Genomic DNA, 19,763 nt, shown 5'->3' with positions numbered 1-19,763 from the left:
AAATATTGGAGTCTCTGTGTGTGGAAGAGCTTTGAGCCTGAATAATGTCCTGGGTGTGCAATGGATTCTGACTGCCATTGTCCCAGACATAAAATAGGTGAGAGAGAGAGAGAAGGACAGAAATAGAATAAGTTTGTTTATTTGTTTGCTTTAAGGTTTTGGATATTTTCAGTGCCTGTTCTCTGCAGAGCTACAGAGCTGATGTAATTTCCCATTTGGGAAAGAGCAGTCTTCCATTTATCTCCAGTCAGCTTTAGGGCTAATTTAAGCATTTCCTTTCTCATTTTGCCACTTTTTTTTTTTTTTTTAATTGAGTGCTTTCTCCAAAGAATTGCCTGGCATAGAATCCTTGTGCTGTTTCTTGTGCTAGAATTTTGTACCTTTGGGGGTGTAAGATCTGCTTCTGTGCTGGCAACATGGAGCTTTTCACAACTGAGGCTTTTATCTCTTAACCTGGTGCCATTTGTGGCTCCACCTGTCATTTCGTGGTCCTTTCTGTCCTTGTCGATATACACAGTGAGAAAGGAGAAAAAAAGTGAAAATTCACCTCTGTGAATTGGCTTGAAATGTACTAACTTTGATTCTGCTGGTTCATTTCTGTGATTGGAAGTTTCAACTTGCATATTTCCCTAAAAATATTTTATATTACCTGTCTGGTTTTTGTTGCTATATCTGAATAAAATGCAGCCTCATCTGTCATATAGCATAGCTGATGTATTTTTTACAGATTTTGTAACACTTTGTGGATTTTGCATTTAACCATTCTTACTAAGAATGGAAAAAGGTGCCACTGAGGTTGCAAATATTTTCTTACCACTGTTGCTAAAAGCTTAAACAAGTAATATACCTTTGTACAGGCAAGAGAACGAGATGGGATAAGGAAGGGGAGAAGGACACAGTTAGAGAAATTATTTGAAATCTCTCTTATGAAAAAGATGAATAGAAAGACAGAGATGTGATGACTTAGCAAATGGAGAGTTGGGTCAATTAAACACTTAGCTACTGACTCCTCATCACTGAGAGGTTTGTAGAGTGATAAAAGGATACATTTTTGGGTAAATGAGAACCCAGCTCTGTCATAAAGCAAAGGTGTGAGTTAGCTGAGGACAGAAGGTGGTGCTCTAACCCAAGGAATTCATTGTGGCCAGAGCAACTGATCCAATGTCTCCTATGGATTTTACCTTCAAGTTTCAACAGCTCTTCTTCTGTCTTTTTAGGAAGCAAGTTCATGGAAAACTGACATTACTGATATTATTAAGGTATGAAATTGACATTTTTATGTATGTTTCTTTTGTGGGTTTTTGGGCTTTCTATGAACTGCTCTAATGCTGAAGCAGTTTTGAGTGTGTTTGCAATGAGACATCACTGCCTGCCTGTGGCACACCTCCAGCTGTTTGTTAAAGGGTGGCTCTTGTACAGATCACATTCCTCCTGTCTGGCTCAGTCCTAGGAAATCCCTGAGGGGCTAATGTCAGGCAGGAAGCTGCTGTCTCAGACTGGCACAGTGTGGGCTCCTGCTACCATTTTTTACAGATTTAACAGATCCACTTACCATTTCATGATCTGGGTCTCACTAAGACTACATCATTTTACAATTTATCATGTATGTCTATCTCTTACCTTTTCTCACAGATTTTACCTGTCTTACTGAGTTAGTATTTGTCAAAAAGTTTTATTTAAGAATGAAAGCCTCTATAAAATTGATAAATAATTTGGTATATTGTCTTTTACTCACCAGGCCAAAACCTAGGTCATGGGATCAGGGTGTTGATTCCTGTTTTGCTGTGGCATTTTGGCAGAACATCTGCTTGAACATAAACTTTTGTTTAATTGCGATTTGAAGAAAGAGTAGCCTTAAACCCAAAACTGAATTGTGACCTGTGAGATTTTCTTTTTTCTGTGCATTCAGTTGATGTTTTTACAGTCTGGGCATTTTGGTTTTGGTCTGAGGTTTTTTTTTTTTAATGTACATTTATCACTTTGAAATTTTTTTACTGTTTGATGAAGTTTTCATGGGCCCCTGGGTTTTTCTTCAGGACTATGAGAATGAATGTGAGAAGTTGTTTCCTGTGTTTGTGTCCCTTGCTTTTGTACTTAGCAGCTAATTTATGCTCGATTTTTATCTCTGCAAAATGGTTCTGCAAAGTGAGAGGTTTCATTGTTCCTTCTGAAAAGGGAAAATGAGTGAAAGAGGATCCAGGGGCTGCTGAGGGATTTATCTTGTTAAAGCTTACAAGTATTGCTCGGTGTTTCTTGGGGGTAGATTGATGCCAAACAAGTGCATATATTTAGAGGACTTGGGCTTTTATTAGGCTCTTAATTATATTTAATTAGTGTTACATGGAGAGATTTGCTTGTGATACTTCATGTTTCTAATTGCCATCTTTTCACATGCTTATTAGCCTCATTAGCATTGCCTCTCATACTTCCCATAATTTTCTATTTGAGATCTTTTGGATGTCTTTGACTTCTCTAAATATATTTGCAACATAATGAACATTCTTGATTAATTGAAGTTGCTGATAGTGCACATGGGCAGGATTTCATATGATGCCATTGATGTGATAACAGATTAATAGGAAATTACAATCTCTGATTAAAAGCTAGAGGTTCTGTTTCAATTTTAGGCAAAAAATTCTCCTGTTGCACCTGATCCTCCTGAACATCATCTAGTCAGCAAACCATCCATCCTTCAAAATGTCCAAGTGCCAAAGTCTATTCTGACAGATGCTGAAAGGACTTTGAGAGGAGTGCAGAACAATAAAAAAGTCCTTGAGGAGAATCTGGAAGCTGTTACTCATGCAAAAGATGGAGAGGCCATGTATGCTTTCAGTAACTCCTTGACTACAAACAGGTCAGACCCTGCAATTCAGTGCTTTGTGAGATTGATGTTTCCAAATCTGGACATTTGAGAACTTGTGTCCTTCCCTGCAAAAAGGATTTATTGACTCTTGCTAGCAATCATTGTCTGATTCTTGGAATTCAGATGTTTTTCAACCCTTGTGATGTGAACTGACTTTTGTCAGGTGCCTAAATCTGATTTCTGAGGCTTTATCAGCTGGACAAACTGCTTTGCTGCCAGGGCATTTAACTATTTCCATACCAACTTGCATGAAAAAGAAAATTGAAGCCTAATTTAATTATTCAGAGCAGAAGAGGCTTCATACACCTGTAAATTTACAAAATTTAATCACCTCACAACAGATCTTTGGCTTTTGAACTTTTGCTTTGTTAGTTGTGTTAAATACTCCTGCTTGAATCATAATGGAAATTTTCTATAAAAATACAATCTAAACTTGCATTTTCCTGAGGAAGGTAGTTATTCTTTATGTATAAGGGCTTTTTTTTTTTTTTGAGGCATGTTACCTGCCCTCATTACCTTTTAGAGGAGGTAGTAATTTGTCACCTGCTTTTTTATTAAGTTGGAATATTTTTGTTTCCTTGTTTTTTCAGTTGTGATCAAAGTAGAAAGTGACACATGGCTGCCTCTTATTCCTAAAATATTTGTAATAATGTCAATATTTACCAGCAGAGAGTGGGGTTTGCAGGTGGCACCATGCAAGAAGAGATTTGGGGCTGGGACTGGTGCCTTTTGGGCACCAGTGTAGAGGTGCAGAATCTCACTGTCTGTGTTCTCAACTTCTGTTATTAGAGCATTTAAAGGTCACTACTTTCCCAGGAACAAATCTGTGCAATTTGAGAAGCACTGACCTAAGATGTTTCTTTCTTTTGTTTCAGAGATGTCCTGGAAGAGATTCGTATCCGAAGGACTGTGGATGAGTGGATCAAGGCAATCAGTGAGGAAATCCAGGTGGGGCTGGGAAAATGAGTTCAGATTTTTGTGAGTTCAGATTTTTGTGGTTTTCCACCTTGCCTTGTTCTCTCATGTCCACAGTAAAGTGATTTACTCACCACTTGAAAACATGAGAAAGCTGCCTATTATTGCTGGCATGCAGTAAGTTATAGTAAGATAAATATAACAAATAAATAATAATAATAATAAATTAATTAATAATAAATAAAATATTTACCTCTGTTTTAAAACTGTGGTTGTGTAATGAAAATCCTTGGTCTCACTTGCTGGCTAACATGAAGAACAGGCCCTTTCTCAGAGCTTCAGAGTTACCCACACACTCTGCTGATAGCCTGGAAGACAAAAATCTCCATTTATTACATTTATGTTTTCTATTTAGGCTGAAATGGCAAAAAGTGATTCAGAACAAGGGAAATGTGATCAAAAAGCCCCATGGAACAAGAAAGCCCAAAACCTCAGGGCTGTGAAGACCAAGAAAGAAACTAAAGAGAAAACTGAAACCATCCAGGGAGGCTTGACAAAAAAGCTTTCACCTCCAGCTCAGCCAGTGCAGAAGCAGGTGGAAGATAACACAAGGAAACAGAAGTTTAGAACTTACTTTTCTGAAGATGTGCAAAGCAAAGAAAAAAAGGCAGATGTGAGTTGCCAAGTAGTTGGTTTCTTTTCTGGGAAAAAACTGTTCAGCACTGACATGAAAAATAATGGTGTGTGCAGGTGTACTAATTCCAAATGAAAGTGATAGCTCTGTCCTGCTCCAATTTACATCAATGAAGAATTGTAAACTTTTTATTTCCTTTTTGGTGTCCATCAGGGAGCTGTAGGTGGAACTGCACTGGTGCAAAATGAAGATTATCTGGCTCAAGTTTATGGGAAGCCCATTTACCATGGCCGCCGGAGCACGCTTAAAAAAGGGCCCTACCTGAGATTCAACTCTCCCTCTCCCAAATCTAAACTTCCCAGACCCAAGCTGATAGAGACTGTTAGAGGTAAGTGATTCTTTGATGGGAACAAGGTGTTCCTTCCCTGTTTTTTACCAGGAATTCCTTGTGGAAATGAATCTGTTCATTTTAGTTCATCTGCTCTTCAGTATAAAGCTTAAGCAGCTGCAGTGGCTTTTCAGAGGTGGTCACTGCTCAGGTTGGTCAAGGCTTAAGAGGCATTTGGAAAATGCCTTTAATTAAACTTTTGGTCAGCCCTGAAGTGGTCAGGCAGTTGGACTAGATGGTGTTGTAGGTCCCATCCATTTGAAATAGTTTATTTCTGTTTAAGATCCTCTTTTCAAAATTAAAAAATATCAGAAGTTTTTCAACTTTGCTTAATGTGTTTCTCACTTATTTTAGATTATATAATAAATGCTTATTTCTAAATATGATAAATTTATTAGTATGTATTTATTGTTGTCTAAGATTTAATGAGCTGAATAGCTAAAATCAATCACGAGTGAGTGTGTTAAAAAATGAGCTTAATTTTTGTTACAGGTCACTGGAAGATGTATTTTTTTGTGTCAGGTTTATCCAGTGATTTTTCATTTAAATACATAATTTATTCAGAGTTTAGAAATGTACTGAGACTTGAAAACTGAAGAAAGTCTGATATTTAATTTCCTGTTTCTAATGCATCAGTTGAAATATGAAAAATTAAGTATATGGGTGTGAAGATGAAAACAGTCAAAGATGTAATCAGAATCATTGGTTAAGTTCACTCTGCAAGTAACTCCTTTTTCTTCATCCAGTTAAGGGTTATAAGCAGAGTGGAAATCCTTTCTGTGATAGCTTGTTAAGGTTATTTAATTGACAAAGGTTTTTAGCTGATTAATAATGAATTCTGTTCATTAGTTTTGATGGCAAAGTGTTGGGATAAGAGGGTCCTAATTTTCTAACCTATTAAAAATGTGTAAGAATAATTACAAAGGGAGACTGTATGATATCTGACACAGGTCAGTGTAGATAGACTTCATCTAGAGTTAGTAATGTTTTAATCTGATCTGTTTCATTTCTTAGTTACCTTTACAAAACTTACCTGATTCTTAATGCAAAAACTAAGAATCATCTTTAACTGGTATTAAAAAAAAAACAAAAAAACAGTGTGGATCATTTTACTGGGGAGAAATGACATGAAAAAGGATAATGATGAAGGGAAAGTGTGGAGATGGGAGAGAGGCTTAAGAGGAAGAGGGGATTAAGGTGGTGGTGGGCACAATGGAGTTAATAGGATGTGCATCCATGGAAAAATATTAACTGGCTCCCTCCATGCTTCTTGCACTTAGGCTGCTGCTACCCATGCAGGGAAAATATACTTGATGTAGTCTTAAATGCCATGTTTAAAAATGCTGCCTGGGTTTTTATTACTGCTGTCAAAACATTACATTCTGTGTGAAATAGGAGAGATTAACATCAGAAGGCAGCCAGTCACTTGATGAAGTCATGTTTTTAGGCCATTGGAATGGATGGTGTAAAACATACCTGTGTTTCTGAAGACAGGCAGTGCTGGGGTTTGAAGCTGGAGATTTTTTTACTACTATTATTATTACTATTATTATTATAATTTTTATTCTTATTTTCTATTGTATTTATTTATTTTAATATTATTGAGTAACCTGATCTAATGGAAGGTGTCCTTGCCCATGGCAGGGGTTTGGAGCTGGTTGATCCTGAAGGTTCCTTCCAACCCAAACCCTTCTGTGATTCTGTGGTTATGATGTTCATCCACAGTGGCAAGTCCTCAAATTGTACAAGAATCTCTTGTTTGGCCTGACCTGGTCTTTCTGGCACTTTCCTTACCTGTGCTCTGGAGCCCAGTTGTGATCTGTGAAGAGAAAGTGTTATTGGTAGAAAATATTCACAATTCTCAGCACCCTCCTGGAAAATGTGGGTTATAGTCCTGGCAAAAACCTAGAAAACTTTTCAAAGCTCACCGTTTTTTAAAAGATCACATGGAAACTGCCAGCCTGTGTCTTAGGTATTTTGTTTGCCCTCTCTTGGATGTCTTTTCTTTGGTGAAAAACAGTGTATCCTCTGCTATACTCACTTGAAGCATGATGTAACACTGTTTTTGACTTTTGGCTCTGCTGTACACCCATAATTTAATTTATTCTGTGTAGATCTTTTTGGGTGAAATGTGTGCTAGTAAGCACTTAGGGTAGTAATAACAGTGACACAGTGACCACTAAGATTTGGATTTAGAACAAGCACTTCTTTAAAAATATTTTATCAGCAGTTCTGCTTTTGCTGAGTCCTAAATGAATTTTCTTCTCTATTTATTGGGCTCTTGTCCTTTACAGAAGGTCGTAACCTTTCCAGGAAGGCAAATTTCATCATTCCAGAAACAATATCTTGTGAAGTGGCAGAAAGAGTGTCCCCCCTCCCCAGTCTAATTATAACAAATAGGTCATTTGGTCATTTGAAACCACCAGTTGAAATTCAGTGCTGTCAGAGAAATGAAAGGTTCTATGCAGTTGGAATGAGCTGCTCCTGTGCTTCAGCTTTTTTCTGTTGGGTACAAATAGAAATGAAAGGGAAAACTGGATCAATGGTGCCTTCAATCTTGCAGAACTCCTGTGTGTGACAAACAGCTTCAAAGCTCTTTGCTGGAAAACACAGAGTGAACTCTGGATAGCCTTTTCCCAGAGTGCTTCCCTTCCAAGCCATGAAGTCATGATGCAGAGAAAAACGTGTGTTTGCAACAGTAAAGCCACCATAACATTTGTTTCTCTATTTAACATCAGGCTGGAGTTATGGGAAGTTATGGCTTTGTCTCTGTCCTGACTGTAAATAAAACAAGACACCTCCTTGTGTTCTTATCTGAGGGAAAAATGGAATTTTTTGCACATTGTGTAAAGGAGCACCACTCCAATGAGAGTGTCCTATTCCAGACTTTCTGATTTTAACTGAGACTGAGGTTTGTTTGATACTGGCATTATTTATCTTTGCCTCTTGGTAAGACTATTGATCAAACTGCTTCATTTTTGCCCTTTCCTTACCATACCAATAAAATGGAAAAAAAATCCCTGGTGTTTCACATGGGTCTCACAAAGACAAAACACTTCAATCATTTTGGGGGCTGCTGTTCTGGAAGAAGCTGTTATGGCGAAGCAAAGTATAAATAACAAAATCAGGACCAGTTCTGTGCTTCTCTATAGTAGGAGTGTAAATAAAATGCACCAAGGTTGAATGAGCACTTCAAAGCACCAGGTTCTTAAAAAAAAACAAAGAAAGAAGGAAATAAACAAATCTCTTTCACGTTAGGCATGGGGAGTTCTTCCCTTCAGAGATCTGCACCCACAGATTCCCTTCCTGGCCTTGATGTACCAGGTGACAAAGGCTTCAAAAGATTGGAAATCTTTGGCCTTGGGTTTGATTGGCTGAAAAATCCAGACTCATTAAATGGCTCTATTTTGTTAGAGCAGTCCACTGAGCTTGTTTTAAATTAGTGTTAGAATAAGGATGTTTATTTAAGACTGAAATGGCCATCTGGAGAGTCTCTTTTCAGTCATTTTATAACTCTCAACCATTTTCTTTGCAAATAAACTATGGTGACTAATGCTTAGTTTCTTATGGGAAGTTAGGAAAAAAATTCAACTAGCACTTTTATGATTAAGAGATCATTTCTAAAAAAAAGCTGGAATTATTTTCTTGCATAATATGAACTGATAAATACATGTAAAACACTGTTTTTTTAAAGCTAAGTTTATTAAATGTCTAGTTTCTGCCCAGTGCAAATAAACTTTGCAGGGAAAAATGAAAAGTTGCAAGCAATTAAAATGAGGTGCTGTGTGTATACAGTACTTAATCATTCTCACTGAGAAAACCTTGTTTTTACAAGTTGGCAGCATTACAGATACACTGCCAATTTCTGCTTTTACTCAAAAGTCCAAGGCCAAGGGGGACTGTTAGATCATGTAGTATGACCTCTTCTAAATCACAAGCCTCTGAACTGTATCTGTTACAGAGTCCAGGCATTTGTCTGACTGCAGAACAGTTTTTTTGGCTAACCTGGGCTTTGCAGAAGGGCACAAACTCATTATTTAAAAACAGAAGAAATTCTGCTTCTTCCCATCACAAAATACCTTGTGCTTCAAAAGCAAATAGGACACTTCAGATTTATCATCTGATTTGTAGTGAGGTTTTGGCTTCAGTTTACAGCTACTTCACTTTCCAGGTGACTTTTCCTTAAAAAATGAAGAGTGCCTATTAATGTCTAATCTGTTTTAATATTTGCAGAGATAGAGAATTAGTGCTGAATGCAGTGTTATCATCTATGGAAGCCTTCTCCTGCTCCATCTCAGACATTCTGCTGAGCCATCTGGGGCTTACATCCATCCTGTTGACCAGAGCATTGTGTTGTGGTTTCTCATTCCATTGCTTATCCAACATGACCACAAACCCTTTTCTAGAGATGCTTCTCTCTGACCTGTGTTTTCTCACTGAGGAGTTATGACTTCTTCTTGTTTCCAGGCTTATAACCCATAATTTGTCTGTACAAAAATACCACTTTATTAGTGAACTGCCTTATCTGCTTGTCTGCATCTAACAAAAGTCACATTATCCATCTTTATTATCCCTATATTTTATAATCATTGACTTTCATTCTTCAATTAATTAGGAAGCTCTTAAATGTGAACAGAGTTAAAAGTGCTTATTGCCACGTGTTAGCTGGCTGCAGGTACAGGGAGGTGATTATTAGAAACAACAGAGGAGTAAAATGACATTTTTTTGGCTGTAATAAAGGCATGGAGTTGGTTATCAGCATGTTTCTTTCCAAATTCATTATCCTAACACCTACAAAATAACAGTAGAAGCACTTCTGCCTGATTGACAATTGTTGACACCTTTTGGGGGGGGATTTTCAGGCAGTTTTATCCATTTATATTAAAGTTAATAATTTCCCTAATAATATCCATTGTTTGCTGTAAGTTGAGTAAGACCTTGCATGACTGTATGGTGAGAAATGCACGTTGCAATAAATGCTCTCCTCTGCTCTTTGCTTAAGACATTTTTACATATAAATTACTTCTGGCTGGCTATTTACAGCACACTTGAAATCTGGGCCAAGAAATCAGCATTTCCTTGATGACAGAAGTCAAAACTTTTGGGTATTAGCTGTGGCTTGATTTTGCAGTAGCACTGAGTTGTTAAAGCAGGAATTTACAGATTATACCTGTTCCTCTGAGTACTTGTCTGTTTTGTGGCTGCATTTCAAACCTAAATTCTGGATTTCTTTTTAGCTGCTAAATCACACATTCAGTTCCAAATTTCAGACTTAAATCATGGATTTCTTCTTAGCTGCTATATCACACCTTTCATTCCAACTTACTGCTGTTCTTTGGTCCTTTTTGTGTTTCTGTGCCTTTATCTGCTAGATTCAAGTTTAAAAATTTGCAATTTTAACTCCTTCATTGCTGCCAATACCAAGACATCTATCTGTCATCTACCTATAGCACTTTCAGGTTCTGCCCTTTGGGACTTCCTCCCACATTCCCTCCATCCCACAGCAAAAATGTGCAGTGGATTCAGTAGGAAGGCTTGGCTCAGCAGTGTTGTCACTGGGTTTGTGCATGCTTTGTGACCTTTATAGTTTGTGTGCTCTTGTTTCAGGCACAAAGGTGAAGTCAGCAAGGACCCAGACCTCCTTTCACACACAGAAGGTCATCAGCAGCCCTAAGAAGAAGGATCCTGTGTATGCCCCTGCCCAGCAGAGCCAGTACCTCTTCAGCCCCAGCCAGGATGTCCCTGCTGCCTCTGGTCCTCTGGAAGGCCACCTCATCCCCATGGCCATTCCTCTAGGTAGGAGCAAATAACCTGGAGCAGATTCTGTGCAGGTTAATCTCTGCTATTTCATGGAAATAGAACTTTTTTCTTCTGTAAGTCAGTGGTTTGGGGCTTGGGATTAGATGATCTCTCAGGTCTCTTCCAACTCAAATCATTCCATGAGATTTGTACCTGCCCTTCTCATAGGAAATCTGAGGGATCAGTTGAAAATGTTCTGGTTTTCCTCATCCTTAGTGCTGGGTGTCTGGTGACACCTTGACAGAGCAATTACTTGTTTAGCTGTACCTGATTTGATTCATTTTGGTTTTAGGCTTCATGTTCTTGCTTTCAGTTTGGTATCCAAAGCAGGAACTGAATCACTCGCCCTTGGATTCAACTTTTGCAATGACTTCAGCCCAACAATTTCAGCACAACTGTGCCAAGCACAGTTAATTCCTTCTCATGACTTCTGGAGTTTTAGACTTTCAATAGAACCTTTATACAGGGCTTGTTTTGAGAAGGGTTAGTATGATATAGGCATTGAAATAAAGTAATTATTTTTTAAAAGGCTGTTTCAGACAAAAATTTGTGGGTTGTTACACCAAGTGTAATAGTACTTTGGGGGTGATGGTTTGTAGTTTTTGAATGGCAAACACAATTCTTGTTTTGAGCAGTAGATGTCACCAGAGACAAGAAAAATGAACAATTTTAAAAGCAGGTAGTGTTGAGTTGATAGTTTCTGCTGGGAAAGCTTAAAATTAGCTGGTGAATTACTGTAGTTTAGTTAATAGGGGGCTTTTTAATTGGTCTGTAATTGCACACAGAATCTAGAAACACACCGAATATAATTTTAATTAATTTATTAATTTGCTGCCTTTGGAGATGGAGAGATGAAATTTTAATTGTTTTTCAACTGTCTTTAGGTCAAACCCAAAGCAGCAACACATTAGTGCAGCCTGCTGGAGTAATCATAGATAAACCACACCCTGTGACAGTTACAACCTCCCTTCCTCCAGTGCCACCAAAGCCTCCAGTCGAGGTAAAAAAACCAAATGTAGCTGTGATAGAGATGAAATCAGAGAAAAAGGAGCCACCTCAGCTCTCTGTACAGGTACATGTCAAGAGTGATGATGATTTGTTTGTTTACTTTAATGAGTGCTATCTCTAGGCAGCCTGATCCATCATTAACACTTGGACATCAGTAGATGGTTTTCAGTAAGAATTAGAAAAATATGGAATGGAGGGACCAAGTGGTTCTCATGCTATAGTAATATATTTATTCATATTTTAACAATTGTCTTTATTATTTGGCCAAAATAGAAAACTATTTCTTTCCTAAGTCACCTATGCAGGGTATTTTTAAAATCTGTGTCACATTTTATTCTTTTCATGAGATTTTTGAGCCAGAACAAACTTGGAAAAAAAAGAAGTATAAATATAAATGTCAGTTTTCTTGGATGATTGCTTTGGCCTTTAAGATTTCTGTTTCAAGCATGATTGTCAACCCAAGGGTTTCACTCCTGATTAATCAACCCTTGCAGTCCTTACCTCGTGGGTTGGGGTTTGTTTTCATTTTTTACATGAGTCTGTTGTCAAGGAAGTGAATGTTTCTTACATGTTCATTGTTTTGGATTCCAATTGTTGAGACTGCACCCACTCCCCCACACACCTTTCAGACACAAATGATTCATGGAACTCAGAGTTAAACACAGGTAGGGTGTTCTGTGCTTTGTTCCCTTGCTGTGTCACTTCATCCCACCCACTTGCATTTTGCTGTTATTTCACCCAGTTCTTAAATATTTAAGGTGATTTTTCTTTTCCCAAAGGAATTGAGCACTGAAATCTTTGTTCTTAACAGAAATACAACACATTTTAATGCTGTAATGGTCATGCCTTGATTACAAACTATATTGTAATCTTCTAAACCACTTGTAGGTCCAGCACACCTCTGCTCTATTATGGGTAATTATTACAGATACAATCCCCTTCTGTTTCATGCAAGACAAAGTGTCAGGGAATTAGAGAACAGGAGAAATCAGGTACTGCAAGAGAAGAGGTGACTATTTCTGGTGTTAGTTTGTGCCTAAATGACAATAATTTGATTTTCAGAACCAAGCTGACATCAGATACAGGCATGAGAAAAGGAGAGCACTGAAACATCTAAAAAGTTCAATGCTAATAGCCAAGCTAATGTAAAGATTTTTATATTGATGCTTTTGTTTTTCTGTTCTAGGTGTTGCCAAATGTTGATATTGACAGTGTTTCAAGTACCAGGGCTGTAAGTCCTGTTCCTCCAAGCTCTGAGCCTCTGCTCCCTCCTGTCAATGCTGTAATACAGGTACTGATTGTCTGGGAATTCAAACTTACTCAAAAGGAAAATATGTAAATTGCTGCAAAGTTCTCATTGTCTTTCTTTAGTTAGAGAAATGAGACAGTTCTAGGAAAAATGGAGTAATTACTCTAAAGAATTTATAGTACAAGGTATTTGTTTAAGAAAATGAAAAATTGTAGAAAGACACTCTTCTGCCAAGATTAAATGATCACCATGGTAAAACTCTAAGAAAAACAGTGTTCCTGTGTCCTGTAAAGAATTATAATCCCTGTTGGCCCATGCCTGCCTTGTTTTCACTGGCTTCAGTGCTCTGAGGATGTTCCTCATCCCTCCCTCTGCTGCTTGGCTCTTGTGGAGTGTTCAGTGGTGTGGGCACTGAGCCCAGGAGCCTGTGGTGTTGCAGTGGCCACTCTATTCTCTTTCCCTACAACTTTTCAGAAGTGTTTTTAATCTTGATCTGAGCAGCAAGGAAGGTTTTTGTGTAGCCCTAGGGGTAACTGCTGTGTGCTGAGTGATAAGGACAGTGTGTGAGAAGGCTTGGTGAAGCAGTGATTATTTTTGTGTGGTTATTGTACATTCCATTTTCCTTACTTCAGGAGTTAAGTCCTCCAGAGTCCTGTGATCCAGGTATTCACTGAATCAGACAGAGATTGTAGACAAAAATAGTGATTTGTATTTAAAATTCTATTACTCCATCCCAGCAAGTTGATGAGAGAGATGGAGCTCCTCTCCTATGAGGATAGGCTGAGAGAATTGGGATTGTTCAGCCTGGAGAGGAAAAGGCTTTGGGGTGGCCTCATTGCAGCCTTCCAGTACCTGAAAGGACCCTACAAGAAAGAGAGAGACTATTTACAGGGCTGAGGGCAAGGGGGAATGGTTTCAAACTGACAGAGGGTGGGCTTAGATGGGATATTGGGAAGAAATCTTTGATTGTGAGGGTGCTGAGGCCCTGGCATGGGATGCCCAGAGAAGCTGTGGCTGCCCCATCCCTGGAAGTGTTCCAGGCTGGGTTGGACAGGGCTTGGAGCACCCTGGGATAGTGGAAGGTGTGATTTAATTGATTCTTGTCATGAAGGTTTTCTGCTAATGCATTTCCACCCCCCCAAGATGAAATACCTAACAACTGCAATCTGTCTTTGTAAGACTCCAGAAGAAATACACAGTGAAGAGGAAGACACAAAGCTTCCAGGAGTTAACTTCATTGATGTTACTGATGTCACACAGGTAATCCCATTGCAAAGGTGTCTTTTCCCTTTAAGGATTTTTATATTTGTTTTATATTATTCTGTCAAAACTGGAGACACAGTGTAAAGAAACTATTTTGCTTTCCTAGCAGCTTTAAAAGTACACTTTGTGAGCAAAACTGAACTGTTTACAGTGTTATAGAGGATATTAGAAATTACTGTGTGTTGGTGAGTACAGGAGCTTTTGAAAAATTAGCTTTTATTTGGATATGTTAGAATCCACCAGAAATACAAGTATTTCTCTCAATAATTATAGGACTTAAGAGTTTACAGTTTAAAACTGTGCATGTAATGAATATAGTGACAGGCTGAGATAAGTGGGGTGCTTCAATCCTGGAGAAGAGAAGGTTCTGGGGAGACCTTGGAGCACCTAAAGGGGCTCCAGGAGAGCTGGAGAGGGACTTTGGACAAGGGCCTGGAGAGACAGGACAAGGGGGAATGGCTTCAGCCTCATATAGGGCAGGGTTAGAATTAGATCTTAAGAAGAAATTCTTGACAGTGTTGTTGTTTCTGGTTTATGGTAACACAGGTTTATTTGAGATCCTCTTTCACAGTTTAATTTTTTCAGGTAGCAAATCCTTTCTTTGTGTAGCTGACCTTTTGTCTGGGGGTCATGAGAATCACAAGGTTGGTGAACCAGCCTTTATTTCACTTTACTGAACAAAACTCACTGTGTGTAATCAAAATTTATTCAAAAATTTATTCTTTTTACTTCCATGTGTTCCTGATCCCAGGATTAGAGTGTACATCAAATATTAACCCTAGTCCTTACAGATAGATTTATTTTTAAAATGAGTTAATCATTTAACATTATCAGTTCATTAAAACAGCCCTAATTTGATGGTTTGTCTATCAAGAGTGTGTAAATGCTTTATTCATTTATAGTTGCAAGATTACCTTATGTTACTGGAGGGGAGGAGTTAAATCTCTGTGGACATTGTTCTTCTGTTAGCACAAGAAAAAAGCTTTAAAGAAATCATTTTAGGAGCTATCAAAAAATGCTGCAATGTTAAATTTTTATTATGTGAATAATAGTTACTCATCTTTTCTTTTTTCATTTTTTTTCCCTGGATTGCTTTTATCTTTTAGTTTTGGCAGTGGGATCTATTTTAACCACAATACCAAAAATGTTCCAAGTGAAACATATGTTTGGCCTATGACCACACAGACAATGTTCTTAAAAATGTGCAAGGCAAACACAATGGGGGAGCATAAAATCAGTCTCTGGAGTGGCAGGGGTATTTAAGACATCAAAAGAAAGCAAAGTTATTGTTATAAAAGAGTCTTCAGATTCATGAAAGTATGTGCATAAAATGCTATACAAAAAAAAAGCTTTTATTGTCTTCTCCCCACTCCCCTTTTATTATGAAAGTTTAATTCTGTTAGGACTGAGTAGGATAAGTATTTGTGTGCAATATCTTTCTTTCTTGTTTGTTTCTGTTTCCTTTTTCTGTGTTTGTTTTCCCTGGCAGTGCTCCAGGCCAGGTTGGACAGGCTTGGGGCAGCCTGGTCTGGTGGAAATGTCCCTGCCCATTCCAGGGGTTTGGGACAAAATGGTCCTGGAGGTCCTTTCCCACCCAAACCATCCTGGGATTATTTCAGAGTGAGCAACTTGCTCAGCTCACACAACTGACTCCCAGATTTATTGAGTCTGCTCTCAAATTCTTACAAGCAGCCACATCCTGCAGCTCCTTCAGCAAACTCCCTGGGATTTCAAATTAAATGCACTTTTTGCTCTCTCTGAATATGCCCTAATTGCAAGGGAGGGGATTTTTTTCTCAGAGTTTTTGCTTCCAATTTAAATGCCACAGCAAAATATGAAACCTGCAGAGCTCAGGTATTATAAATGGAAATGTATTTTCCTCAACCCTCATTTCCCATTGATGCTCTTGGGCAGGACATTGATATTTTTACACTTCACTCTTCAGACAGAAGCTCACAGGTGACACCTGCAATACAGCCTGACCTTGCTCCTGAGAATTCCTTTAGAAATCCATCAAGAAGAAATCCATGGCTTAAGTTTCAGGAGTCTTTAATAAGACTCTGCATGCACATGTTTGGTAATGGAACAAAACTAATCTATAACATCTAATACTTTCAAACTTTTTTTTTAATTACCTGAATGTAATTTGGGAAATAGAATTTTGGCTTGATACTTTATAATAAAGAACAGTGATTAATATTCCAATCATATCTGAAAGACTTTCTAATTTATGCCATATTTTGATTGGGGGTTGTGATAAATATTTTCAACAGTCCCCAGGGAAGCAAAATGCAGAATTGAGTGCAGAGTATTCAAGATTGGTCTACAAGTTGATATATGTTCAAGTTCAATCTGTATAATTAAATACTGACTATTACATTATTTTTTTATTTCAGCAGAGAGAATATATCACCCCCAAATGAATATGATTTTGTGCATTATTATGGATTTGTGTGCTATAAAATATAAAATATTTTAGAAATGCAGTAGTGCTGCAAAAGTTTGTCAGAGTTACTAAATAGATGTAAGATGTATTGTATGTACTTGCTTTATTTAATCCAGATGTTTGTATTTTGCATACTTTCAGAGGTATTAAATAGGCAACATCAAAGAAAATTTATGGAGTAATGCAGGCAGAGGAAAATACATAATGAAATGCTGGACAAAGACATCTTTACATTTGCTGTCAGAATGAATTACTGTTCTCAGCACACATATCACAACATCATGAGCTGCTGAGCAGCTTGCAAGGCACCCAGGGCCTTCTGACTCCAACTCCTCTGCTCATTTCTATGCCTAGAATGCTTTAAAAATCTTTGTCTATCACCCAAATACACATATTCTGTTTTCTCCCTGCTTTGAGGATTATCACTATTCAAAGATCCAGAAAGACCCAGCAGTTCTTTGTGTAATACCCATCAGGGACCTCTCTAACTCTGCAGGTTTAAAATGTGTTAAGGCAGGAGAAGTGTTAATGCTGACGTGGGGAAGGAGACAGGAAAGTGTTATTTTTTTCCCCTTTCTCTGTTCTTTGTCTTTTCACTTTTTTCTTTTCACTTTTTCTTCTTCTTGTTTTTCTTTTTTCATAGATAATCTATAGCATGGGATCTTTTTATTTTATGGGTTGAAAATAAGTTTAATTTATATAAGGGAAAAGGAGACTTTTTTACTTCTTTCACTGTGTTGGAGATTAATCTCAGTAAATATAGATTTACAGTGAGTTTTATGCACCATCACATATTTCTCACTGGTAAATCAGGGCTCAGCTCCTCATCTCTTTCTGGCATGCCAGATTTTCTTCTTAGAGAGTCATATTACTATTAGAGACATTTGTTTTTAATATTAGAAGTGGAGGTTGCAGGTTCTCATTCATCAGGAGGCATTACTGTATGATGGCTTAGTGGCTGCTTTTTGATACTTGGTGCTGTGTTTGTGCTCCAGGGGAAAAGGAAGGAGGCATCTTTGGGAAAACCCAAGTATTTTAACTCACCAAGTCATTTCTCTAACTTTTTAGGAATAAAACTTTAACATTAAAATCAAGAGATCTGTGAGGGTTGTCTGAATTATTGCCCAGAAATACCTTCTACCTTTCAGCAGCTGAAGTTAATGGAAGTGTAAACACACATGTGACATAGGTGTAAACTATTTTCTAGTTTTCAGTGCTGGCAGGTTCATTAGAGATTTGATTGGCTACATGCTCGTTAACTTTTGTTAATGAATTTGTCTTTTCAGATTGGAGACTTTAAAGAACAAATTTGAATTATTTTAAGAAAAACAACCAAAACACCAAACCCCAACCCAAACAAAAAAAAAAAAAGCCCTAACCCAACAAGTAACTGGAGAATGTTTCCTAAAGTTTTTTGTTCAGAGGAGGAACATTTCTGGTGGGACATTAAAGAAACCTGACATAGGCCACAAGTAAATTTTTCAAGTATTAGCATTGCCACTGGCTCCCTGCCCTGTGCAGCACAGGCAGGAAATATGAGCCAAATCATGTTTTACTGAGCAGTTCCTATGGCTTTATACCTCTACAGATTTATGATTTGCTAAGCTTAGAGTTGTATCAATTAACTGCAACACACTGAGGAGGGAGAATGTGGTTTGTGTGCTGTCCTACATCCACAAATGTTTCTTAAAGAAAAAAACCTGACAGCTACCTCAATGACATTGCCTTCCAGAAATGCACCATAACTTAATTTACTGCTTATTTATTAGGATCAGGAAGAGGAGAAGGATGAAATTCCAGAATTCCTTGAGCCTATTCTGGAGCTTAATGGCCAGTTTAAAGTTCCCTCTCCAGAACACAATGGTCCTTTGTTTCCTCCTGTGGCTTCTGCTCCTCAGCAGCCTGCTGATGTGTTGGATGAACTGATTCAAAAGAGAGAAACTATAGAAAACAAGTTGGTAAATTGGTGAGTTTCAATTTAACAAAGTGGCAAAGAATATATATGGAAGGAGGAATGATTCCCTAATTAACCTTCCCTTTTTTCTCACCTCCATTCCCTTATCTACTTTCCTTTAAGCTGTCTTGTATTTTATGTCAAGAATGCTCTTTTGTGTGCTTTTAGGTGTCTTGGTGTTTGCTGATACTTAAATGGGTTTTATTCTGCCAGGGTGGAACAAGAAATAATGGCAAAAATTATCAGTGAGATGTGCCCAGCTCAGACAGAAGCAGCACCCAGCATTAGCAGCTCCATAAAGAGTGAAGACAGTGAGGCTGTAACCCCTGGCATTGGTAAGTGGGAATTATTGTTCTCTGCAGATGGACTAGCTCAATTTTTGGCTAATTTTAACAAGCTGTGTAGGTGGCTGTTGCCTCAACCTAAAGGTGGATAATCCTGAACCAGTGAAACTGTGAAAAGCAGCAGTGCACACCTGAATTTATGTGGAGACACAGCCAGTGTTACAAGGCCATTGAAAGAAATTATTTAAAATAAAAAGAAGACTTAGAATAACAGCACTGTACAAATCACCTTCTGTTATTGGCCACCTAAATCACATTTGGCATTTTGCTGAGCCTGTAATGTTTGTTTGCCTTTCCTTTTTTAATAGATATGTCAAAAATTCCTTCTCTTAGGAATGTGTGAGAATGGAGAGAAAAGCATTTCTCCTGTGATGTCACTGCCCTTTGCTGTTGCCATCTTTTATGCTCCTGATTTGTTTCTCTGCTGTTGTTTATCTGAAAGGTTAAAAAAAAAAAATCACTTTTTGCAAAGGAATGTTTAAAATTCCATAGAGAGTGAGTGGCTGCAGTACAGTACATGGATTTAGGAAGGGAGACCTGGCTGTGTGCTTCACATTCCTTCATTTTCAGTTGAAGTTGCAGGTGGTGGAGGATTCCAGCTCTTTGTCAATGCTGGTGTCCCTGTGGACTCAGAAATGATAAATAATTTTGTAAAGGAAGCTCTCAGTGAAACCATTGCAACCATGCTGGGTGACAGCCAGCCTCAGAGAGCAGTTCCTGATCCTCTTCCTCCCAGCACCACCTCAGTGATGGTAAGAGTCTGTTTTATTCAAGCTTTTCTGCTGAAGTTCTGCTGGATTTGCTACCTAATTTCATGTTGTTGAAAGATAGCTCATGTTATTTTCAACCAAAAATAGTTATTCTGCTTTCTTGCAAACAAATGAGAGATGAAGAAATTAA

The 19,763-nt window shown here is 38.0% G+C and overlaps 1 protein-coding gene across 7 annotated transcripts in view; it reads left to right on the top strand.

The window, feature by feature from the left end:
* The window catches only part of KIAA0586 (KIAA0586 ortholog), a 70,060-nt gene that overhangs the window by 9,171 nt on the left and 41,126 nt on the right, over positions 1–19,763 (top strand). For all 7 annotated transcript variants that reach the window (XM_059850554.1, XM_059850556.1, XM_059850559.1 and 4 more), the window contains exons 11-22: positions 1,218–1,259; positions 2,628–2,854; positions 3,739–3,811; positions 4,194–4,451; positions 4,626–4,800; positions 10,408–10,596; positions 11,484–11,671; positions 12,794–12,898; positions 14,036–14,116; positions 18,335–18,531; positions 18,733–18,854; positions 19,434–19,615. In XM_059850554.1, coding sequence (XP_059706537.1) covers positions 1,218–1,259; positions 2,628–2,854; positions 3,739–3,811; positions 4,194–4,451; positions 4,626–4,800; positions 10,408–10,596; positions 11,484–11,671; positions 12,794–12,898; positions 14,036–14,116; positions 18,335–18,531; positions 18,733–18,854; positions 19,434–19,615 — 1,839 coding nt within the window. The remainder of the gene's footprint in view (positions 1–1,217; positions 1,260–2,627; positions 2,855–3,738; positions 3,812–4,193; positions 4,452–4,625; positions 4,801–10,407; positions 10,597–11,483; positions 11,672–12,793; positions 12,899–14,035; positions 14,117–18,334; positions 18,532–18,732; positions 18,855–19,433; positions 19,616–19,763) is intronic.

Source organism: Haemorhous mexicanus, chromosome 6 (genome assembly GCF_027477595.1).
Source record: "Haemorhous mexicanus isolate bHaeMex1 chromosome 6, bHaeMex1.pri, whole genome shotgun sequence".
Classification (NCBI taxonomy): Eukaryota; Metazoa; Chordata; class Aves; order Passeriformes; family Fringillidae; genus Haemorhous; species Haemorhous mexicanus.
The sequence above is the reverse complement of the archived record's forward strand: the minus strand, read 5'-3'. Positions and strand labels throughout refer to the sequence as shown.